The sequence below is a fragment of the Pygocentrus nattereri genome, chromosome 11 (assembly GCF_015220715.1).
Source record: "Pygocentrus nattereri isolate fPygNat1 chromosome 11, fPygNat1.pri, whole genome shotgun sequence".
Taxonomy (NCBI): domain Eukaryota; kingdom Metazoa; phylum Chordata; class Actinopteri; order Characiformes; family Serrasalmidae; genus Pygocentrus; species Pygocentrus nattereri.
The window spans coordinates 39,744,632-39,770,200 of record NC_051221.1 but is presented as its reverse complement, the minus strand read 5'-3'; the positions used below and the strand labels follow the sequence as shown (position 1 = coordinate 39,770,200).

General features: G+C 43.8%; 2 protein-coding genes across 3 annotated transcripts in view; one reads left to right on the top strand and one right to left on the bottom strand.

Moving 5' to 3' along the window:
- The window catches only part of snd1 (staphylococcal nuclease and tudor domain containing 1), a 163,606-nt gene that overhangs the window by 86,373 nt on the left and 51,664 nt on the right, over positions 1-25,569 (bottom strand). Inside the window, exon 16 of the mRNA XM_017706457.2 lies at positions 23,456-23,559. Within this exon, the coding sequence (XP_017561946.1) occupies positions 23,456-23,559 (104 nt within the window). The remainder of the gene's footprint in view (positions 1-23,455; positions 23,560-25,569) is intronic.
- lrrc4.1 (leucine rich repeat containing 4.1) lies at positions 1,055-5,750 on the top strand. Of its 2 annotated transcripts, none has more exons than XM_017706458.2 (2): positions 1,055-1,923; positions 2,102-5,750. In XM_017706458.2, exon 2 carries the CDS (start codon positions 2,797-2,799, stop codon positions 5,467-5,469), a length of 2,673 nt encoding a protein of 890 aa, XP_017561947.1. In that variant the 5' UTR covers positions 1,055-1,923; positions 2,102-2,796; the 3' UTR covers positions 5,470-5,750. The 2 variants fall into 2 exon arrangements, with proteins under 2 accessions (XP_017561947.1, XP_037398376.1); XM_037542479.1 differs by having other exon boundaries at positions 2,093-5,750.

The window sequence follows — 25,569 nt, the reverse complement described above, 5'->3', positions numbered from 1 at the left end:
AGACAGACAGACAATACATATGAAAAACAGATCTACATGTCCCGAATATTTTCCTTGACTATAAGCTGCTTGTGTCCATTCATTGTCATTCAACTTCCACACAAGTCAAATCTTTCCACTGTTATGCTATCTGAAAAATGTCAAGGGAAGCTTGCCTTCATTAATCCTGGAAGTTAGGAGACAGAAGATAGAAAGTGAGAGCAGAATGAGACCAAGAGTGAAAGAGCGAGAGTTAGACAGCGAAATTCCATGGTCCAGCCCAAATCCTGCCTAGCTCTGTGCACCCAAGAAACTCCCTCAGCTGCATCCAAGAGTGGCTTAATCCGGCTTCAAGTGAGTGATGACCCTTACACAGTACTGTCCAAGCCCTACTATGCCTCTTCTTGGACCATGCACTGGCCAAGCCAACACATTCACACTCTCTCACTCAACTCAGCCAGTAGTGTTACAAACCCAGGGTGACTAAACACCATCACATCACCCTCTGCCTGTTCCAAAATAAAAGGAGGGGGGGAGCAGGAGATGGTGGCAGAGGGAAGACAGAATGGTGTAGCACGTTTCTGCAGGAAGTGAGAAGAATGGTGTGTACTCATTCATTAGCTGGCATGTGTGTATTTTTAAAAACTAGAGCAAGCCACTCCCTCTCGCAGCACTCCATCCTCTGGCTATCTGGAGCCTCAGAAAATAGTGCCTTGCACTCCCAAAGCCACTAGGACAAGAGCTTTTATAAAGCCAATCACCAACCGTTAGTAACATCACTTGCATTCACCCCAAATGGCCAGAAATGGAATGAGAAAGAATAACACAGAAAGGAGGGGGTGAGAGAGAACAAAGATTCAGTAAAGATTACTGAAAAATGAAGTAAAAGATCAGACCAGGTAAAATAAAGCAAGAGACCAGTGAAAGAAGAGAGGGGGAGCTAGAGTGAGAAAAGGAGCACTGTGTATCTAAGTGAGAGAGAGCAAATGAGAGAGTGAGCGAGCAGGCAAGCAAGAGAGAGGGAAAGAGGAGGAGAGAGACAGCATGAGCGAGTGAAGACGGTGCGCGAGAGTGTGCGCGTGTGCATGTGTGTGAGAGAGTGGGCGGATGAGCTAATGCACAAAAACACTGCATCAAACCAATGCACTGCTTGGAGCACAATGCGTCAGCAGTACATTCACGTTTCTACTGAAGGACAAAAGGGAGAGTGAGCGCATGAGCTTATGTCCCAGCTGCCTGCTTTCTACAGCTCAGCGAAACATGCTGGAAAAAATCATCGGGAGCTGCTGCCGTACACAGCAACGGAAGCAGGATTAAGGCAGGACCAACGGGGTTAAAAAGAACAGGGGGGGGAAAGGGGAAGGAAAAAAGAGGGAGCAAGAGAATGCTGTTGCCGTGGGGACGCACTTCGCACTCCCAATGCTCATCCGGCAGTTCGAGCCAGGGGCTGTGGGACTGAGCTCTCTGACGCCTCTCTCAGCTTAGGACACTGCAGGGGCTCCAGCTCCGCGCTATACGGATACTTTTCAGATCGACACTACGTCACAGGAGGGGAGGAGAAGCGTGGTCTCTCTCCCTCACACTCTCTCTCTCTCTCTCTCTCTCTCATTCCAGGGAGCAGGAGAGTGTGCTCGAAAGCAGGAGAGAGCTTTCTCCGCTGAACAAGCTGTATTGGGGTCCTGCTGGCACCAGTATCTCTTCCTTCTGACACTCACTGACCTCCCTTTCAGGAGAAACTGACGGATTACTGTGAAGAGTGCGGGAGGCAGGCTGCAGCCACCACTGTTTGTGCATCTGTCAAGCTGGAGTGTGGAACTAGTTAAACGAAGAAATAACCCAATGACTGCAGTGTGTGTCACACAGCTTTTTTAACTGGCCGCGGCACGGGCAAATCAAGCGGACGAGGGACAAGCCTTGGCAGAAGGAGGACAGCGCCTACAAAAAGTGAGTGGAACAGACTGGGGGAAGAGGGTCTGTTTTCTTTCTCTCTTTCTTTTTTTTCTTTTTTAAACAAAAAGAGGAGCGCGTTTGAAAAGACTGGAATTCTCATTCTTCTTCTCTTAACCCACACCACCCCCCCCACCCCCCATCACCCCCCTCTGCCTTGGTTTAGCATATGCAGGCATTCTACTATGGAGACTGGAGGAAGGTATTTAGCGGTGGCGTCAAGCGGCAGTTTCCAAGGACAAGCTTCTGCGAATGAGGCAACGGCGAGCAAGGGAGCACGTCTCTGGGAGCGAAACTGGAATGCTACCACTGCCTAAAGCTCTATGGGCCTGCAGCTCTACTGCCTTCCTTTGGATGCTCTTCTGTGGATTTATTAGGGGCCATTTTGGCATTTCTCTCTTGCTTTCTACAACAAATACAAAAACCAAAAGGCTTTCCTTTTCTGTGGGATATATGAATCTTTAAAAAAAGAAAAAAAGAAAGGAAAAAAAGGGGGGAAAAGCAGCGCCTATGTTGTGATTGCAAAAAAAGGGACCTGTAAATCTACTGAGGTAGGTGTCTGTTGTTTCCAACCCTTTTCATACAAAAAAAGTCTTCGCTTTTCTTCTGTTCATTACTCCTCAGCTTTTTTTACCTTTTACCTGCCTTTCTCCTGTACTTTCACACTTGGTCACTGAAATTGCCCCTCTAGTTCAGTAAATGGAAAAACAAGTTAGAGTGTTGCTTAACCCAGGGTGAGGCCAGCTTGCCTTTAACCAGAAATAAACCCCTCCCCTCAACCCCCCTTTCCATCTCCTCACCATCACCCCAAGCCTCCCCAATCCCTTCCCCCGCCCCCCAGACGATGCTGAATTATGAACGTGCCACATCATGAGTCTCCTGGGGCGGGTAGCTGTGCGTCGAGCCAGGAAAGCCGCCCTGCTCTGTGTCGTCTTCTTCATGGTGCAAGTGTGCGTGGAGGTGGCGGCGGGAGCGGCGGGACCCCAAGGCTGCCCGCCCGTCTGCTCCTGCAGTAACCAGCTCAGCAAGGTGGTGTGCACCCGCCGCGGACTCACCCGCGTGCCCCCTGGCATTCCAACTAACACCAGGCACCTCAATCTGATGGAGAACTCCATCGAAGCAGTGCAGGCTGACTCCTTCCGCCATCTTCACCACCTCGAGGTGCTGCAGCTCGGGCGCAACGCCATCAGACAAATAGAGGTGGGGGCCTTCAATGGCCTCACAAGCCTGAATACCCTGGAGCTCTTCGATAACCGGCTGACTGTGGTGCCTAGTGGCGCCTTTGAGTATCTGTCGAAGCTGCGAGAGCTGTGGCTCAGAAACAACCCCATTGAGAGCATCCCCTCTTATGCCTTCAACCGAGTGCCCTCTCTCATGCGACTGGACCTAGGTGAGCTGCGAAAGCTCGAGTACATCTCTGATGGGGCCTTTGAGGGTCTAGTCAACCTCAAGTACCTCAACTTAGGCATGTGCAACATCCGCGGAGAGATGCCCAACCTGAACCCGCTGCTAGCGTTGGAGGAGCTGGAGATCTCAGAGAACTTCTTCCCTGAGATCAAGCCCAGCTCCTTCAAAGGACTGACTTCGCTCAAAAAGTTATGGATCATGAACTCCAAAATAGGGCTAATTGAACGCAATGCATTTGATGACCTGACATCACTGGTGGAGCTAAACCTAGCTCACAATAACCTGAGCTCTCTGCCCCATGACCTGTTTGCCCCACTGAAGTATCTGGTGGAACTACACCTCCACCATAACCCCTGGAACTGTGGCTGTGACTCACTGTGGTTAGCACGGTGGCTGCGTGATTACATACCCACTAACTCAACCTGCTGTGGCAGATGTCACTCTCCTGCACATATGCGAGGCCGTCAGCTGGTGGAGGTGGACCGGGGTGACACTGGTGCAATGCAGTGTTCTGCGCCTTTCATCGCTGATGCCCCAAGAGACCTCAATATCTCAGCAGAGCGGGTGGCTGAACTTCGATGTCGAACAGCAGCCATGTCATCAGTGCGGTGGCTTCTGCCCAATGGCACTATACTGACACATGCGTCCAGCCACCCACGTATAACCGTGCTCAATGATGGAACTCTAAACTTTTCAAATGTTCTGGTGGGTGACACGGGCATGTACACTTGCATGGTGTCCAACGCAGCAGGAAAATCCAATGCTTCGGCTTATCTAAATGTGAGTGCAGCGGAGCTCAACACATCCAACCTCAGCTACTTTACCACAGTCACAGTGGAGGTGCTGGGTCCAACATCAGAGCTGCCAAAAACCAAGACCACAACCACCACAGCAGGTGCAAGTACAACAACAACAGCTTCTCCCTCAGTCTTTCAACCAGTTTTCATCTCAACGCCAACAGTCCTTCTTCAAAGCACTGAACTACCACCAAGTCGGCCATCAGCCGTGCCAGCTTCCAAAGTGACAACAGGGAAGCCACCCAACCCTGCCAGCACCAGCCTGGATGAGGTGATGAAGACAACAAAGATCATCATTGGCTGTTTTGTTGCAGTGACACTGCTAGCAGCAGTCATGCTAATCGTGTTTTATAAATTGCGGAAGCGGCATCAACAAAGGAGCACAGTGGCTGCAGCCAGAACTGTAGAGATTATTCAAGTGGATGAGGAGGACCTGCCTCCACCTGCCTCTGCTGCCAGTATACCAGGGGAGGGAGCACTAACACTACCAGAGATAAGGGACCATAATAGCATCCACAAATTGGATTACATAAACCACAAATCAGACTACAGCTACCACAAACCCAAAACAGATTATAGCACCCATAAACCCAAGTCAGATTACAGTATCCACAAACCCAAACCTGACTTTAGCACTTACAAACCAAAATCAGACTACAGCATCCAGATTCCCAAGACAGACTACATTACACACAACCCAAAATCTGATTACAACACGTACAAACCAACAATGGAATACAGCCCTCACAAGCCATCTTCTGACTACACTCACAGATCATTGCCAGATTATCACATACATAAAAAACCTGACCAGAGTCCTTACAAACCTGGATATAGCACTCACAAGCCAGATTACAAATCTCAAACAGTCAAACCAGACTTCAGCCCTTTCAAACTAGACTACAGCATGCACAAACCCAAAACAGACTACAGCATGCACAAACCCAAAACCGATTACACTCCCCACAAAGTTGCTACCAACTACAGCCCCTTCAAGATGGATTGCAGTCCCTTCAAACCGGACTACAGTGCATTTAAGGCAGACTACAGCCCACTCAAAGCAGAATACATCAGCCACAAACCAGACTACAGCCCCCACAAGCCTAAAGTGGATTACAGTCCTCACAAAGAAGACTACAGCCCCCATAAGCTTGACTATAGCACTCTGAAGCCCAAGTATAACACCTACAAGCCTGGAGGACACGGAGCTAAATGGACAGAAACCAACAGCATCGGAAACTCTCTTCCTCGAACCTTGCCCAGTACCATCACCACTATCTCAGAGCCCTTTGTCATAAAAACACATGGGAAAGAGAAAGTACAAGAGACTCAAATCTAGCCCGACAACCCCCAGCCCCAAAAAGAAAAAATCATGGCCAATTCATGGCCTGAAAAATCATCTCCCCATTTCCTCTTAGACACTCCCAAGACACCCCCATGAAAACATGCAATAGAATGCACAAAGAGAAAAAGAGAGACTGTTTTTTGTACAGCGTGAAAAACCTAGAGACTGATTTCTTGTTGTACATGCTTATAAATATATGGGGAAAAAAAAAAAAAATCAAAAACTATCATAGAGAAGCAGATTATATTAAAAAAATAAATTAAACTATTTTCTAACTTGTAACTTCTATTTAAAAACAGAGTTGTTTAAAGATGCTGTCCTGACTTTAAGAAATGAGGGTAGTGCTGTTTTCAAAGGGCATTCTGTGTGATTTCTAAACCATGCTACAGAGAATGCAGTGAAAAGAAAATAAACATTTATACTGAGAAGTCTTTCTTTAAGAAAAAAAGGTCCATGTCGATCTTTACAGATTTATCTTGTAAGCACCATGAATTTGTACTGTGCCAAATGTTATAAATGCAATAAAAAAAAAAAAGAAAAAAAAAAAAAAAAAAAAAGATTTTTGGAAGAAAAAAAAAAAAAAAAAAAAACACAGTAGAGATATTTTTCTCTCCCTTTCTCTCACTCTCGCTCTCTCTCTCTCTCTCCTGGCGTACTGTAGCGATCAGGCAAAGGGTTCAACCACTGCAGTAGGACTCTGCAGTTAGACTTTAACCCTGCAACTGCTGGATGATGCTTAAGCCTAATGAGCTCTTTCAGAGAAGACTTGAGCGCTTTGTATTACGTATGATCCACAGCATCACCGTCTAACAATGTACACTCGGCTTATGTAAGATATTTCTACCTTCCAGATTGTTTAAAATATGGGATTCTTTTCAAGCTCTACAAATGCATCAGTTGCAGGTAAACAGCTGGCAGGAGAGTTGCTGAATAGTGCTACTTTCCCAAGGGCAAAGATGACAAAAAGATCTTAAGAGTATGCAAGAGAACACAAAAGTCGTCCAAGTTTGACTGAGGTGCTTTGAACAGACTTAAAAAAAAAAACAAACAAACAAAAAAAAAATTATTACTACAACTATTTTGCTTTAAGAAAAAAATGGGGGTGTAAGCTTGTATAACACTGAGAATGGACTGTTACAGATTGGAAATTAGACCACACGTTAAAACTTCATGGGCTCGTGAAAATGATGTCTCGGGAGTTCTCTTTTCATTGTGTTCCCAAACTCTAGGTATTTCTTCCAGGTCATGCAGATATAAAGATACTAAAGCATGTATTGAACAGACGGGCAATAAATCATTCTGCTTTTTAAGAGGAGGCTATACCGTGAGAAGCAGAGCATTGGGACATACAGGCTCATCTGGGTCTCAGACTGCAACATGGGGATGTAGAGGTCTTTGCTTTTCAGCAAAATGTAAACTTTTCTTTGCTTTTTGTTTTTCTTTTTTTTTTTTTAGAAAGTATTTGAGAGACCATTGTGTATAGATACGTGTATCAGCACCAATCCTAGTACATGACTAATTGAAATGCAAGAAAAGAGAAAGACAAAACGGGCTACAAAATGACAGCACATTAGAGGATAATAAAACATAATGCATGTTTGTGTTACTGGCCGAGTGGGCACAGGCTGTCAGAGATTAAAGGCTGATTATATGATAATTGATCCGGCACACGGCACACATGCACAGCCTTCATATAAAGCTGGAACATCTAGCCACAGCATGGCCTTGTACCACATCACGAGCTCTGGCTGGCTGTAGGGCCTTTCACGGCCCACTTATACACACTTTAGCTGCTCCCCACCCCCACTGCCCACTCTGATGATGGAAGGGTGATAAAACTTCAAAGCACCTCTCTCTCTCTCTCTCTAATTATTTCTGGAAACCTCTTCTTTTGTGGTCTGGATTGAGGATATCAAAAGCTTAAGGGAGTAGGTTAGCTGCAACTCGTCTGCACTGTCTACTGACAAGTGTACTAACCATATGTACACAAATGAGGCATTACAAATAAATACAAGCATAAGTCAGCACAAAAAAACCCACAGACATACAGCAAAAGCATTCTACACAAGCACTGGGGTCAAAAAAAAAAGATTCTGTGGTGCGACAAGGGTCTATGGTGGTCACTTAGGCAGAGGTCAAGCCAGATCAAGTCAAATGTGTCCTTTTTTCTGTATGAGTCACAGTTGCCTCACAGCATAACACCAACAGGCAAAAGTGTGCATAACTGGCACAGACTGCAACCATAGAGGTAGGGAGGGCACTAAAAGGAGGAGGGGAGACCATAAAAAATAAGACGAGTTGCTTTGTAACCTCTGCCGAGTTTCATTTGCCAAGTCACTGATGTTGCTACAACTTTAAACCTTACAATTATGCCCCTCTGTGCACTGCTGTTTAAGGGTGAGCAGTAATTATAAGGCATCGCCACAAGTGTGGGGCTTTAAATTGAATGCTGCATGTGATTGTACTGGGGAGAGAGAAGCAGAGAGCGTGCTCATATGCTGCTGTTTAGTAGACGCAGTCATTCTATTTTGCAACAGCGCCTCCACTGTGCGTCTCATTCGCAATTAGGAAGCGATTTGGAAAAGAGGCATGTGGCTCCATGTTCGCAAACAGATCAGCGCAGAGCAGAAAGTGTTGGGGGGGCAGGAGACAAATACAAGCAAAACAGACAGACAAACAAATATGAAAGGCATTTATTTCTCTTGTATCACATAAAACTAAAAAAGGGGGACAAGTAGGATGTAGAGAGAAAGAATAAAGACTGTAGCATCGGTTCCAGCCTAATTTGGAGAGGAAGATGGTTACTGGGGTAACTAGAGAAGTGAAGCAGCGCAAGTGTGATGTGGGGGAGGGGCGATTCGCCAGGACAGACGGAATAGAGATAATGGCAGTGATGCACTAACACCGATGAAGACTAGAGCCACAGGGTCAGAGCATGGGCTCATGGTTGCTAGAGAAGCAAGAATTCTTGGCCAGTTTGAGTCGCCCTAAGCAAGTTTCCTTAGGTGAATTTCCAATGTTTGAACATTCCCCCAGCTCTGGAACATACAACTGCTATTAGTGAATGAAATGCTGTCGTTCACTCCCTTTAAATAGTCTGATTATAGAGACTTTATATCTCAGCAATGATCGTCAGGCTTTTTACTGATTTTAATTTAGTATTGCACCCACAAGACTTTCCCAGATGATTTTGCTCATAGAGGGAAAGAGACAGCTACATTAGAACCAAGTGTCTCAGCCCATGAAACGTTCAGAAATCACATGAACTATTTTGTTTACAGAAAAGGGAAGTGCTTGCTGGTTAGTGTCGTTATTTACAAGCTGCTGTGGCAGGGTCAACTGCTTCATTTGTTGTGAGGCATTAACAGAGATCTGTAGACTTTTTGATCGTTCACAAAAGCAGCCCATTAAAAGCTGAGTGGAGCGTTCGTCATTGGCTGACCTTCTCCTCCGCTGTCTCCGGAGGATTCGTGAACAGATGTTCGCTGGATGCACTTCTCCCTGCGCCTCTATTCTAGGCAAAAAAATTGGAAATGCGAGTTATGACCAACACCTAGGGCCCTGAAAAGCAGAAGGCCATGCGGTGCAATATGCGTCGCCTGTCTTTGGGTCACATCGCCTGCCATTAAGTTAATCTGCTTTAACCTCCAGAGTGTTTGTGGTAATGACGTGTGTGATGGCGTGTATGAAATACGGAGCGTGAATATTACTCTGGTAATTCATATGATGTCCGAAGCTGGCCAGGATGAAGTGCTTTTTGCAAAAATGAGCAGACGCAATATGAAGCTTACACACACGTGCGCTGCTGCTCCTTCATTACACATTAGCATATCTCCGTGGTGCAGTTTCTGTGGCCTCTGGTGGTGCTACACATTCAGAAGACATTTCAAGCCTGTCTGCGCTGCCTGTGTTTCTCAATTTAACATGATGCAAATGGCGACAGTGCAAGGAGTCTCTCCCCCACCGCCAGTTCCTTGCATGTTCAACCCAGAGGGCCTGCTCTTCTGACGCACATCGGCTCCATGTGTATGGACTTGGGCAAAATTACTTCATTTTGGTGCAGTTTGTGGTTTGAGTCTGACAAGCATCTCCTACGGTGCTACTTCAAAGGGGCGGAGTGGAAAGGGGGGAATTAAACAAGGTAGCTACTTAATGCTGCAGCTATCAAAGTCTCCCTGATTCACTCTGTCAGTGTAGCATGAGCTCACTGCTTTTAGCCAAAGCAAGAACAGAGGGAGACAGTGAAACAGCAGAGGAGGAGAGCGGTTAATTACGGAGGAACTCCACTTGTTTCTACTTACTTTGAGTGTAGGTACCTCAGGTAGTTGTGCATTTGTGGATTTCTTCACGCAAATAAGGAGCAAATTGAGCCAATGCAATGGCCAGTCAGGTTATTTTCTGCTATGTGGAAGGTCTATAGCCAAACTACACACTGAGATCATTCAACAATTGAACACAAGACCCATAAGGAGAAAAGGAGAATTACAGTGGTTGGGGAAGAACAAATAAACCAGAAGGGAAAGTTTGTGAATAAACTAAGCTAATTACCATTAAAACAGTGGAAGACTGCTGATGGTTGCAAGAGAGTTGCTTGGACGTTGGCTATGGTTGCCAAGGTGTTCATAAGTGGCTACTATGGTGTCCCAGGGTGCTGCCAAGGTGTCGCGAGACATTTGCTGTGTTATTAAATACAATAATACTTAAATCTATTGCTACCTTCAATTCAACAGCATTTTAAATCCACACATACCTTAAATTTCACTGCTACTTAAAATCTCCTACTACTTTACACCCACTGCCATCTTAAATGTCCCTGCTACCTCAAATCTACTGCCACCTTAAATTCATCGCTACATTAAATCAGTTACCTTAAATCCAGCGCCACCTGAAATCTCCAACTACTCTAAATTAATTGCTCTTAAACCCACTGCCACCTGAAATCCATTGGCACCGCAGACCCACTGCTACCTTAAATCCACTGTCACAAATTAATTTAAAAAAATCAATTTAAATATCTTATCCTGCATCCTTAAATCCATACCTTCAATCACCAATACCTTCAATCCATTGCTCCCTTAAATCCCCTGCCACCTTAAATACACTGCAACCTTCAATCCACTGCCAATTTAAATCCATGGGTACCTTAAATGTTCTGAAACCTTAAATCCACTGCCACCTAAAATCTATTATCTTTGCTGCTATTGCGGTGCATCAAGCTGTGAACGTGTGAGTGTGTCTACTGTTTGAGTGTCTGTGCGAGACATGCACTGTGACATCACCTGCAGCAGTTGGGTCTGAATGTCCCAAACATTTTGCCATTCATTTCCTATGGGACAAAATATTGCCTTTGAACAAACGCTGTAAGAAAACCGTGTGTCAAAGGGATTAAGAATGAAAAAGGAGACATCTTAAGCACAGGAAGTTTGGTGGTTTTAGCTCGAAAGCTGTAGGAGGAGAAGCATTTTCTTTTGTGTGAGTAGAATAATTAGAAGAAGAACTATAAGAAGATTACACAGAACAATAAGTTGGCTTTTCCAAGCTAACTTGAACGTGTCTGAACACAAACATAAGCGAATATCATGGCTGTTGTCACTTGCAATCCATCAGTGCTTCCAATTATTCTACCACTTGCTTTGCTGTAATGAAAATGCAGCTCCATCCTTCGGTCATATAGTTGACTGTGCTTGGCTTTGACCGATGGGCTGGAATTAGCTTAGTATAAATGATCTATTTAGATGGTTTGCTTTTATTTGGCATGCCAAGCCCCACACAAGGCTTCTTTTAACATAAGATGGCATGGCCGGTAGATCTTAAGACCAATCTCTAAAAACTGAAATCATTTGGTTTTTATTATTTACCATCACCATTTAGAAACCCATTACTACACATAACTACACAATCGCTTAATAAATACGGTAAAACCATGGATTCAGATACGCAGCATGCAGGCATGCTAATCCATAAACTTATGTGCAGCAGAATTTTCATGTATTGATTTGATAAATTAATACCAGCTGATATTTTAGGCATCAACAGAGAAAAAGGGGAACCAGTGTGTCCCAAAAGAAATGGTTGTCAAAGCGATCCTCGTCCTCATACCCCCCCTTGTCCTCAAACAGCCCCCCCACCCCCCTATCGCTATATATATTGAGAGTTGGGAGAGTGCAAAACTGTAGCCATCTGGGGTTTGAGGACTGGTTTGATACCACTGCCCTAGAGGATTGACACATCTGGCGCAGTCTTGCATCAGCCTTCGATTACCAACCACTGGACAGACAAGTAAAATCCACAGATAAGACAGACCACGCAAAAATCACCAGACCTTGGCCACTCTGTCAATTAGCTTGACTGCCATTACAGATACAGAAACAGGAGAGGGGGGTGCAAATAAGAAGCAAGATACCCTAAGCAGGGGGCATCTCTAATTAAAGACCCCCATGCCGATTGCAGCCCACTGTTCTCTCTCCCTCCTTTACCACTGACTTTGACCAGCTAATTAAATATAAGGGTAAAATCAGACAAAGTTGGAGAACAGGCTAACACTTTGGCCAACGCTAAGCACCCCAGTTCAGATTATACTCTCTCATACAGACAAACCTTCTATTAAAAGATTTTACTAATCACCCTTCAGTGCCCCAAAGCCAGTGAAGGCCAAAAGCAGGCCCAAGCACAGCAAAATTTCCTGCATATCCACTCAGTGGGAGTGATTAAGGTTAGCACAGCTAAATCAGGCCAGGTGACAGTTCAGGGAGAGGGGGGCCGTCACCTGGCTGCTACTGCTGACCCTCAGTACACTGCACAGATTCGTACTGCTGTAAATCCAAATGAAGCACCTGGCTGAACCTAGTGCCTTTGGCAAGGGCTGCAACGACTAGCTGACAAAGACGATTATTGTTAATTATGGAAAAAGGTTGTCATGCCGTGTACTTTAAGCAAAAGTGCTCTATAACTCTCTATAAACAAACATTCTTGGGATACAGTTATTCCAATGGACTCTAATGCAGTTTATGAAGCCCTGAGGGAAATATGGCCACTACTGTTTCACAGCAACACAAAGACAACGGTCACAGACAACACTGCTATGGGGCAATGTGAGAGGGTGTGAGAGGGAACTAAGGCTCAACTTACTCGCATGAAAACAAAGGTAATACAGAAGTCAATAACAAAATTAACCAGTAGTTGCAGCCAAAAGCACACAGGCCTTAAAACTGATGCAGAGACACACTGAATACAGATGCCTGTTGCCAAACCTTCCAAGCATTAAACCAACAGTTCTTGTTTTTAGAACTGCTACAACTCAGGTGACGAGAAAAAAAAAAAAAAAAGCTCTGAAAAGGCAATGACTCCGTGGGCTTTCCAACTAGTACAAGGTTAACGAGGCCTGTGGCAGGAGAAGTGTCCAATGCCAGACTCGGCATGCCACTCTGGCAACAAGAGCGTATCCCGCGCACGAGACACGCAGATAGCGTCGGGCATCTGGCTGGCACAAAGGCGAGGGTGAATCAGCCGGGCTTGGCATGCACCTCACCTCCCACTTCTCCTGGCATGGGCACGCTGACGCTTTTTTCTTCCCCGCCCGCGACAAACACAGCCATTACTGGCCCATTAGCATTGTTGTAGAGCTAACGCAGCAGAGGTAAACAGTACCATGCGATTCTAAACGACACACACTGCACGGGGGAAAGGAAGCAGGCATCTAGCGCCAACTGCTAAAGACGAGCCTACAAGTCTGTGAAAGCAGAGTTTACGGTGCCAAATGAAAAGGGGGAAGGGGAAGAGGAAAAATAAATAAATAAAAGTGTAAAGACTACATTTGTAGTTGTTTAAGAGCCAACAGAACATGTGCATGGAACACTGTACACATTAAAATGAATTCATTCTTGCTTGTATCATAGCAGTCATGAGACGTGTACTGTGTTTTCACCACTGTCAAAGGAGAAAGACATTTGGATGATGCGATATGGAAATTGTAGTCCCTTGCAGTAAAGACAGTCCCTGCTAAGTGGCCACTGCTGACGCGCAAATAAGCTCCGTTTTAAAGTGCTCGCTGGCAAAGCTGAAACTGCAATCTCTAAATGCCTACATTAGTTTAACTGAGTGAAAACGGCAGCAGGGTAAAGAGTACATTTCCCTATTTGATTCCTAAAAATTTTAGGCAATACATGTAAAAGACATTTCACTTGTTCAGACAAAACCACCAGTGTTATTAAACAAACTGCACTACAGTCACAAGAGATACTACTTGGACTTATTTGCTTTCCCCCTTTCTTCTAGCTTTGATGTCTTGACCCACTGCAGAATGATGGCATGAAATGATGTTTGTGTATACATGAACACGTGTCGCTAAACCCACAGTGCCAAGAGAAATATTACTGAATATCCTACACTTGACCTCAAAGAACAGAAAGCAACAAACACTAGGAGTCCAGACTATTCACTTCAAATCCCTCTGCCCTTTGTTCCACACTAGGTCAAGAAGCTAGAGCAGCATTACACCTCACGTCAGACCTACACGTCTTTAATGAACAGCGGCAATTATCTAGTAGCTGAGGACTGGCAGGATTATATTAACAAAGCACCATTACTGCCTCCACATACACAGTTTATACATGTAGCACCACTCATTCAAGGTATGGGAAGGTCGAGTTCTTTAGAGAGAGAGAGAAAAAAAACGTCCTGCTTGTCCTTCCTTTAGAGTTCTTCCCTTGACGCACTGGGAAGCTTTGGAGGGGGAGGACGCTGACGAGGCTGCTGAGATTAGACCCTTCTCTCTGAGCTGAGGGTTGTCCTGACTGCCAGCAGAGGTCAGCCATTGTGCTGGACTAAGCCAGCCCAGGATTACTGGCTCCCAGAGCTGATTCCTCTGGATAAAAGAGCTCCAGTCAGTAGTCTGCATGAGAGTGCACAAGGGCCTCGCTGCCATACACCTGCCTGCTCTAGCAATGAACAATCAGGGCAGTCTGGAGATGAAGACCAGTCACACGAGAGAGAGAGAGAGAGAGAGAGAGAGAGAGAGAGAGAGAGAGAGAGAGAGAGAGAGAGAGAGAGAGAGAGAGAGAGAGAGAGAGAGAGAGAGAGAGAGAGAGAGAGAGAGAGAGAGAGAGAGAGAGAGACGACAGCTGTTGAGCGTGTATGGGCAAAAGGAGAGGCCAGAATGAGGCCCAATGCGCCTATTACAACACAGAGGCTCCCACAGCCAGCAACAACACAAATGCCAAGGGAGCCATTCTAACCCTAGACTGGATGCCAGCAAGAAACTACAGAGCTGCACAGAGCTCCCAATTCTCACTCTCATAGACTCTTCTCTCTTTCACACACACAGTCAGCCATAGACTCTTTACAGCAGCTAACAGCTCCCTTGCACCCCATTCAGAAAGACATAACATCTCGATGCACTGAACAAATGGTACGTTTTCACTTAAGTTTCCAGACACAATTACAAATAAAGCTGAATCAAACTTCTCACCAGAAGCAACACAGCCCAGCGGCATTGATTAAAAGATGACTTAAACCAAGCACGTGAAACACATTAGGTGGAGATCGAGAAAATGAGGGAGGGGAAACTGGAGAGGAAGAAAGTGGCACATAACTGTTTCAAAGGGACTGCTTTAGTGTTTAATTGTTCTCAAAAATGATTACAAATGATCTCCCTAATCCCACCAAGGGCCTCGAGCTCCAGCAGTGATGAGGGACTCTACAGAGAGAAAGAGGGATGTTAAGAGTATAAGTGAGTGAGCAAAGGGACCCAATTGAGAAGACACCCAAAAAAAAAAAAAAAAAAAAAAAGAGGTAGCAAATTCCTCAATTTCCTCTAATTAAACTAATACGGGTGCCTGGATCACAGCATCAATCGATTTGCTGTTTGCTGATAACATTCATAACAGTAGCAACATATGGGTCTTGATTCAACTGAGTCATAAAAGCATCATTTACAAATAACAAAACAGACAGGAAGGGGCAGATGAAGTGTTAACTGTCAATGCCCTGAGGCTTGTATCATGAGCAAGTGATGTGATGAGATCTTCATGTGCACACTGATCCTTTGGAAAGGCATTTCCCCTAATTGGAAGGACACGAGGGGATCTGGCTGTTTCTGCAGAGGCTAAAGAGAGGACACCACAGTACCTCTTTTCATGGTCAACTCAATGCAGCACTGTACAGTATGACACCACTGAACAATTTTATATATGCCGTCACTTTTATACAACACTACACATCGCCACACTACAGTAAAATTAACACAAGCATGCCAACACTAACATCCCCGCAGTGCATAGTGCCCTGTAGTGTATTTTGCCAGACTGCACTGCGTAGTACTCTAGACTTAAATCAGGCCAGGCTCAATAATCCAGCCAAGGATGATGGTTGCTTCAAAAGTTTCCTCAAAAGGCAGGGAGGAGGCTTCAGCAGGACCCACACGGATGAAGAGGCCCAGTAAGAGTGAGGTAAGGGTGCGGTAAGGATGCATGCATGTGTGAGAGAAATGAGGGGTTTAAGATGTTCAGAGCCTCCATGGATGCCACCAGTGTCTCATTTGCAACAACACAAGCCTAAGGACACGACTCCCTCTATGGGCTCCGCTAATGACAGCATTTTAATTTGCTTCTATTTTTCGCGAAGGAGGAAAAAAAAAAAAAAAAAGCTTAGAGGTTGATTGTGAGCTCACAGCAGCAGGGCTCCAGCACCGCAGCTTCCAGCAGAGTGAGGACTGAGTGTCCTCTGCAGGAGAGTAGTCCAAACTGAGTATGGGATGCGCCCTGCAGCCACCCCTCCCCCTTCTCAACACACATACCCACCCACCCAGAGGTTGCCAACCAGAGAACAGTGAGGGCTGCAATGACCACCACAAATCAAGGATAGTAGCACAATGATGCTGGCGTGGCACAGGCATAACCTCGTATTATATTTTATCCCCCAGACTGACTCGGCACCAAGATAAAACATGCCCCCAGAGCTATGGTTCTCAAATGAGTCCTCAGGGCCCCTCAGACAGTCCATGTTCGTGCTTGATTGTAGTTCTCGACACATAGAGCAAAAACGTGGATTGTCTGGCTGGGACCTGTTTGAGAAGCACTGCAGTAGAAGCACACAAATTATTCATTAATACATCCGTAGCAAACATTTTGGGTACCCCCACTCAAATGACCTGTTTTTCTAAGTCAAAATAAGCACAGTTCTGTACGAAGAACACACTTTTGCACATTTTTAAGCACAAATGCGGTTTAGTCACTGAACATAACACTAGGGGAAAACCTAAACACAAAATGTGATCTTTGTAAAAGTTATGGCACATTTTATTAAATGTGATAAAAGGCTATATTCAAGCGTCTTCCTGTAGAGACTGTGTACACAAATCAACAAATTCGAACAAAGGTGTTTAAGCTTTTGCATACAGCTGTACTTGGTGTGCATATAGATGAGACACAGAGTCACAGATACACAGATTCTATTTTCACTATTGAAGTATTAAACAAAAGTTTATGTACGTGTGCCATCATAACCACGTCCACACAGCACAATATCATATAGCAGTGGCAAGGCATTGAAACACTGCAGTCTTGTAAACGGCTGAGGGCACACACACACACTTTCTCTCAGACTTGTACGCAATCTCAGTCACTCACATACACACATTCCATCAGTGACACTGCCTCTCATGCACGCATGCGCTCCCACGTACACTGTTTGCAGAGGGAGGAGGACAAATGAAATAGTGCAGATCCTGAGGGGAGGTTATGTCACCGTCATGCAGCAGCACAGCTCAGAGAAACCCCTCACACCACACACACACACACACACAATTTAATATTTAAGTTCTATATGTACATGTGCCATCATACGCACCGCCATATATATATATATATATATATATATATATATATATAAATAAATGTAACACATATACAAATATATTTATTTATTTACATACACAGAGAGAAAGAAAACTAAGCTCAAATAAGCTTTAGAGCCCTCATTTCAACACAAGACAAAATGTCACCCTCACAAGGGGGTGAGAGATAAAGAATGAGCGCCAGAATGAGACGGAGGAGAGAGGAGGACAGTGGAGGGCAGAGCACCACTCTCTCCATCCCTCATGTCTCCTCATCACACTTTTCCCTGTTCCTCCCTGTCCAGTCACTTGGCAACAATTTCCACATGAAGCTTGTGGATGAAAAGAATGATAAAATGGAAAGAACATCAATAACTGAATAAATGAATCAATAAGTAAGCATGGGCTGGTGTGTTTTAGGGAAGTGGGATGAGTTAAATTTGACCAAAAATGCTCTTATAATTAGATTGCATGTTTAACACAACTGTACAGTGCTGGCAAACACTGCAGAGATCACAGTGTGCAGGCATGTCACAGAATAATGGGATGAGCAAAAGAGGGATAATGAGATAGATGAACTGTACTAGATAATCAGCACTGATCTCCTCTGCACTGATCCACTAGAAGGGGAAAAAACAAACAAACACCCATGCACAAAAAGATTGTCGACCATTCTTGCAGTCTGGAATCTTGCAATGAGCAAAATATACACCAAGGAGTAACAAACTGAACCATAACTAACTACGGCCACAAACACAAAGTCCTCAACACCGTCTCAGCTGCTGCAATACGTCTGGCTCCTCCAAACTTTCATATTACCATCTAGGCAAACTTACTACAAGATTTTTGTTTTCATGCATTTGTTAGCTTTTACAATTGGGTCTACACCAAAACACAAACTTTGCGTTTAAATAAATAACCCATTATTTGAGACACATCGCAAATGTTATAAAACAATAAAAGTCCTAAAAATCTGACTGGTGCTATTACACATTTAGAGCAGTGTTTGTTTATTTGAGCTGAAGCTGCGCCAGACATCTGTTTGTAGCTAATAAGCATCTTTGGTCACTGTATGCCTGTCCTTCAATAGTTGCTTACAATGAAGGAAAAGGGAAAAAAAATTACTGTTCATCCCAATTATTTATGAAAATGTTCACCTAGAATTAGGATCACAAAACTTTTATCATTATCTTACTTTTTTTTTTTTAAACATGCAGTTAAAATGATTATGTTGTAAGAGAAGAATGACAACACCACCATCTTTAAGGCCATCAAACATTTACAACAGTTCACAGCTTCATTTATTTAAATTGCCAAACATCTGATAAATGCAAATGGCTGAGGGTGAATGAGAAAGCTCTTAAGTGAATACGCAACAATTGCCTCCAACAAAGATGTAAAGGTAAGGTGCAATAAATGCAGTATCTATACTCTTCCACAGTTTGGTGGAGAGGTTTTAGAGTCAGAATGGTGAAATTAGTACTGTAATATAGCAGCTCACATCATTTCTAAACATCTAATAAAATCTAAATTTGATCTCTTTCCCCAATATAATCGTTTGTCTGATTTTCTTCAGGATCAATGAGGTTTCTGTTTAACCCAACAAACCAGCTGTAGTTAGTGAGCAAGGGTGCATTAACACAACCAAGAATTCCAAAACTGCACAGCCTATAAATGCTTATTAATATTTCACACCGTATGAATGAAGCATACATATACAATGGCATTAAACATTACTATATGAATTAAAACAGCAGAACTACAAGAAAGGTTGCTTCCCTAAACATGTGCTTATGTTTATGTAAAGCAAGACAACTTGTAGTACATATGAAGCTTGAGCTTCATCACAGCTTAGCTTGGAATGGAATCTATAGCAGATTGGAGCATACATGAACATGCATGCATGGGCATTTAAAACAAATGTGTTCAGTGTTGAGCAGGACTGCAGTGTCGGTGTCTAATCTGGTGTTGCCACACTGCACGTCTCAGGGGACCTGGGTGTCCAAGTGTGTGTCCTGCCAGTCAAACACTCCATTAATTATTCAAGTGAGAGAGAAGAGAGTAGAGGAGAGAGGGAGAGAGACAGACAGAGAGACAGAGAGATGATGACAGGAGGAGACAGAGGGAGACGGGGGGGAGAGATATGCAGCACTTATGCAATGTGACTAGCGAGAAATAAGTCCAGAGTTGGGAAATCAATGAGAGAGTGGTGCACTTTGAGAAATCCAATGCGCTGTCAAACAGGAAAGGCGTAACTCTCTCCTTCAGTAAAACACAAACTACTGCATGGCCTAACTACTGTGTTTTTGATGAGATATACAGTAAGATTTAAGTCAAACTCCTCTAAAGCCAATATTTTCAGGGAGACAGCCTTTCTCCAAGTTCTGTCTTTTGAGCAAGTTATTCTTTAATGCATTACTAGGGTCCAACACAATGGAGGTATTGTGACCAAAACATTTTCATAACCAACAAAACTTCTGTTGATTTAATTTCATACTCAACCAGTTTCACTGGTTTACAATCTCATACCATTAGCTCTCAACAGCTAGTCATTAAAATAACCAAAATAGGAGAGAAACTCAGAGTTAAGTAACACCTCTGTTCAAGACCAGAATCACTTGTCTTAATAACGGCTGTTATTTTATTCAATAATAACAAACATTGCACACACAAACACCGTAAGCTTGACACCAGAAAGTTTCAAGACCTTCAAGGTTTTGGCAACACTAAAAAACGCATTAAATAGTAAACAGTTATCTGTTAACAGTAATTCCTTGACAGGTTATCTGGCTCGAGATTTGACCAACATGGGGCAAATGTTTATTTTATTGAAACTTCTTTCTCAAGATGAGACAGCTTTCTAAATTATTACACAATTATCTACAAGCTTTGTTTATTATTCCAGACATGTCCACAATTTCATGTTTTAACAGCTTTCTGCTAATTGGCTGAAATCTTTGAGGCTGTAAGATACCAGCATCATAAACATTTTCAAATGCATCTTCATCAAATTGGCTTTATAGACTGAAAACAGGGATCCCAAACTTTTGAACACGGTGAGCTACCTAGAATTTATTGTGGTTTTATGTTGTTTTCATATTCTTTTTTTTTTTCATAGAAAGGTATATATTGTTGCATCTTCACACAAAAGGTCAGGTCTACATCCATTCTACATGTGTAGAACCAAGATGGCTCTCTGCATTTAACATTACCAGTTAGGTGACTGCTCCGCGAGCTTTTTGTACCCCTCGTCATTACAATATAAGAAAGAAGTGCTTTCTTAAACAGGAATTCTTTTGACACTTTTTTTTGCACTTTTAATATCTGCCAACGGTAATAGATATGAGAGAGAGAGAGAGAGAGAGAGCGAGCGCGAGAGCGCGAGCGAGAGAGGGCGAGAGAGCGAGCGAGAGAGGGCGAGAGAGCGGCCGAGAGCGAGCGACAGCGAGAGAGACCGATCAAGTATTCTAAGCTTAAATAGGCTTTCAAACCAGAAATGTCTCGGTTTCCTAACAGTTTCAAACTTCTATTCCAGCAAAGTTGGTCTACTTCTCAAACCCAACGACAAAATAAAACATTGGGCCACTTTCAGTGGAATACCAGTGAAAGGAAAGAGTGGGCTTACATGGCCCAAATGCTAAGCTGAGCTCCTACCGCCTGGGAGAAACAGAGTAAGAACGCCAGTGTTCTGTCTTAATTCTATGTTACCTAACATTTTAAAAGATGGAGGTTCAGGGAAACTGTGGTCTCTCGGATCGCCACATGTGCTAGCTCAATTATGCACTCCACATCAGGAGTTGGTCAGGGAGTAGGATTTTGAGGAAAAGCATTTTTAGCATGTGGCTCCAAAGGCAAAACCTACATGGGTAGGTTTTGCACGCATGCACTCCTCAACACACCTCAAAGGAAGAAAGGACTAGTGAGCAAAACAATTTTAACTGCATGCAGCAGTGAATTTTTCTTCCGTTTCCTCACCGCTTGAAGGTGTGTGTCCATCTACAACGGAGGACACAAATGAAGCTGACAATAAGTCATGGATTTCAAATCAATTTTCTTCACAAGCAGGCTATTCTCATAAACTTTTAAAAGTTCTTTACAGTTAAAAGCTCAGTATAGTTTGCACTACAACAATGAGCATGTGAGAGCAAGACCTCTTTATATCCATCCATCCATCCATCCATCCATCCATCCATCCATCCATCCATCCATCCATCATCTTCCGCTTCTCTGGGGTTCGGGTCGCGGGGGCAGCATCCTGAGCAATGAGGCCCAGACCTCCCTTTCCCCAGCCCCTTCCACTAGCTCCCTTGGGGGATTCCGAGGCGCTCCCAGGCCAGCTCGGCGATATAGTCACGCCAGCGTGTCCTGGGTCTTCCCCAGGGTCTCATCCCCGGTGGACTTGCCTGTGACACCTCCCAAGGGAGGCGTCCAGGAGGCATCCTAACAAGATGCCCGAACCACCTCAGCTGGCTCCTCTCGACGTGGAGAAGCAGCGGCTCTACTCCGAGTCCCTCCCGGATGACCGAACTTCTCACCCTATCTCTAAGGGAGAGTCCAGACACCCTGCGGAGGAAACTCATTTCGGCCGCTTGTATTCGCGATCTCGTTCTTTCGGTCATTACCCAAAGCTCATGACCATAGGTGAGGGTGGGAACGTAGATCGACCAGTAAATCGAGAGCCTTGCCTTATGACTCAGCTCTTTCTTTACCACAACAGACCGGTAAAGAGCCCGCATCACTGCTGACCCAGCACCAATCCGCCTGTCAATCTCCCGCTCCCTTGTACCATCACTCGTGAACAAGACCCCGAGATACTTGAACTCCTCCACCTCTTTATATAGATACACAAATTCCTCCAGATATACATTTGAAAACTTTTATGGGGCAAAAAATAAAAATAAAAATAAACAAGACTGATACGGGGTGTTTTGTCAGTAAAGTCCCGTTCATTGTGTTACTATTCTCTTTCTCTCTCTAATGAATGTAGCAGCAGGCTCCTGAGGCCCGCCCGTCTACAGCAGGCAGGTTAGAGTCTGCCACTTATATAAAGCTCACCTCATTAAGCCTGACTACAGAGCCTGGCTCGTTCACACCACACTAATGGAAATAGCGCTAACAGTGCCTGAAATGGCCTGAAGAGAAAGGCTGCCTGTGTGTACGTGCATGAGAGTGTGTGTGCCTGTATGTTCCACTTGGCCCCTTCAGAATGATTGGGAGAAAGCTTTCCCCGCTGAACTGGTGAAAGCTTTTTAACCCTAACTTCGACAGCACCCCTGGCCACAGGCAGCATTTCCTCATCTATTAGAGAGAGTGAGGCTGAACAGTGAAAACAGCCATGAGTGGCACTCTGCTGCACTGAGCACAGAAGAGTTAAGACTTTGCATTTAAATAAATAAATATAAAAAAACCCCTAAGCCTGGGTCAGCCTTCGGTGGATATTTTTATCATGGTAAATGACATTACAATGTTTATCTGATAAACATTTATCTACATCTAATATTTATATAATGAGTAGTTTAAGAACATAAAAGAGGTTAACGGGTGTTCCCAAATGGCCCGGCTACGTAAGGTTTGAATTTTGATGATGTGGGGAGTTCAAGAAAGCATAACTGGTCCCGTTTAACTGAACAGGTTATGTGTAGATATTTCATGTAAAACATCAAATAAATAAAATAAATATCACTGTTCTGTTTGTATATGCACTTTTGTTGGTACACTGTGTCTACTTCAACTTATTAAACCTTAACTTATTAAAAGAAATTGTGTCTCCATCCATATTGAGGACATGGCTGTGGTGTGTTATAAACAAACAAACAAACAAATTCCTGGGAATCTGCCAAGGTGAGCAGTTCAAACTTTAAAGTGACCAGCAACCAGGCCAACTGTGACAAGAGTCTATAACTTGTGTGAGCAAAGCCTTTTACACACCCAACTAGAGTTGTTTGTTCATCAGCGTGGCAATGTACATTCGGTTAACATCACAGCTGGTATCTTAATGCTGATATTGGTGAAAATTTATGGGTACGAGCACAAATAAATGAGCATCACGATGTTATACTTTTGCCATATTGCAAATCTCTACTTGCAATTGTCAATGGGAACCGTTAACAGGATTAAATTTAAGGGACAAGTATTAGCCAGCTGTCCTACCTCTCTCTGTAGAACCAGCTCCTTGGTGAAAAGTGTGGCCTCCTCACTGAAGGGCTCTGGCACCCCACCTGGAATGTTTCGGGATCCTCGTGGACACTCAATTCCTGCACACAAACAGAACAGAAACAAACATCCAGCACAAGATGAGAAGGAGCCTTCAAGCAATCATCAAAAGCTCACAAGGGTTTTGTTCTTTTGGCCTATGACCAATTGCCATTAGCATCTGAAAATCCATTAACCAGCAAGTCACCCATCAAAATATGGATTATAAAACTGACAGCTCCAGTTTTGAAACATGACTGCCTGATCAGCCCAGCAGGCTTGGAAACCTTTATATTTCTATATTATATATAAACCTCATATCCTGAAGTTCTAAAGAGATGATTGCTACTCATTAGTAGCCCAAGTTGAAACAAATACAACTGCCATGACTGGGACCACCTTTGGTTCAGTTTATCTCAGTAGATCTCAAAGGCCAGTCATCAGTAGCGTCCTTCTCTATAACTTTGTACTTCCATGGGAGATTTCTTGACACTGCTGCGAATCACACTTTCTCTTGGAGAACATGGATAAACTGGTTGTCTTATTGCTTGTGGATGTTTACTGTCAAAGTGATACATCACTGTTATTGCTACTGCCCTTTTTAAAAGCGGTCCCAAACTTTTTATCTGCATCTCACTTTTCTGTTGGTCTCTTTAGCCGAACCAATTGCCTAGCGCAGCCTCACACATATTATTCAAGCTGAAAATCATATGAATTGTAACACTGCTTATTCAGGAACTGTTAATTGGAGAGGAAAAAAAAAAAAAGTGTGTGTGTCAGGTCGTGGCTAATCTGAGATATTTTTCGTATTAATTTTTAATGGGGAAAAACTTAAGCTATATGTATATATTTAACAATTATTCCATTATGGAAACAATTTGACATCCCCTTTAGACACAGCTGTGAATAACAGAGGCCAAAGAGGCTTCAACGCTCCCAAATGCAGTAACAAAGCGGTTAGTGCTGTTTAGGGTATACCTGTTTTGAGGACTGTTGCCTTCTTAAGATCCGTTATCATTTAATATCGACTACATTTCTTCTGTAAATTATAAATTAAATGGAGCCACAGTACATGTTTAAACAATACACCAGCAAAAAAAAAAAAACTCCAAAAGAAGCTAACACAGCATGAAACCCAACAGGTGGCATGCTCATGATAACAGCTGGCTTTGGTGCTCAGCTTGCTCCCATTGATTGTTAGCCACGTTCGAACATTAGGGCTGTTCCATGAGCTGGTTATGAATGTGTGGAGCACAGCAGTGAGCAGCAGCAGTGCATAAGGTGAGAGACGTGGCGTGTGGAGCACTCCACATGCCAGATGCAGGGCTGCTGCAGAGCTCCACCGGACGCTTTCATGCCCAGATCAGTTCAATCACGCCCGCACACTTTTGTCTCCACATCAAGCTTCAAACGCTGACTTCTGAGAGCAGGAAGAACTCCTGGAAACTACATTTGCTGCCGCATCCACAGCAGCACTCTACTGATGTACGTGAAGTACACAGACATGCAACGCCTCTCATCTTGCCTTTCAGTCCATCTCCCTCTAAATTTCATACACACTCACATCTGGTGGAGCCCAGTAAAGCACTTAATTCTAAGTTGTAAGTTTATTGATTGCAGCATAAAGAACCAATGCCAGCTTGCACCTGTTAACCACATGCTAACAAAGCAGCATTGCCCTTAATATCCCACTGTGCTCTTTCAGTGCACTAATCAATACTGGACACTTACTGCTTCTGCATATACAGTAGGCCTGCAATGATCCTTACCACCTACTCAGACTTAAAACCCCCACTCCACACACACACACACACACACACACACACACACACACACAGGGAAGAAAACACTTGCACTATGTAAAATGGCTCACACTAGATCTCAAAATGCAGTGTACAACTTCGTACCGGTCTAAATAAATAAATAAATAAATAAATAAATATTTATTGTCATCACACTCCTGAATTTAACAATTCCAATTTACTATAATGTGGGCAAAACAAATCTTATTTCATAAGGAAAAAGCAATATGATCTGATTCATCTTTGCACTTTGTTTCTACAGCTGGATTA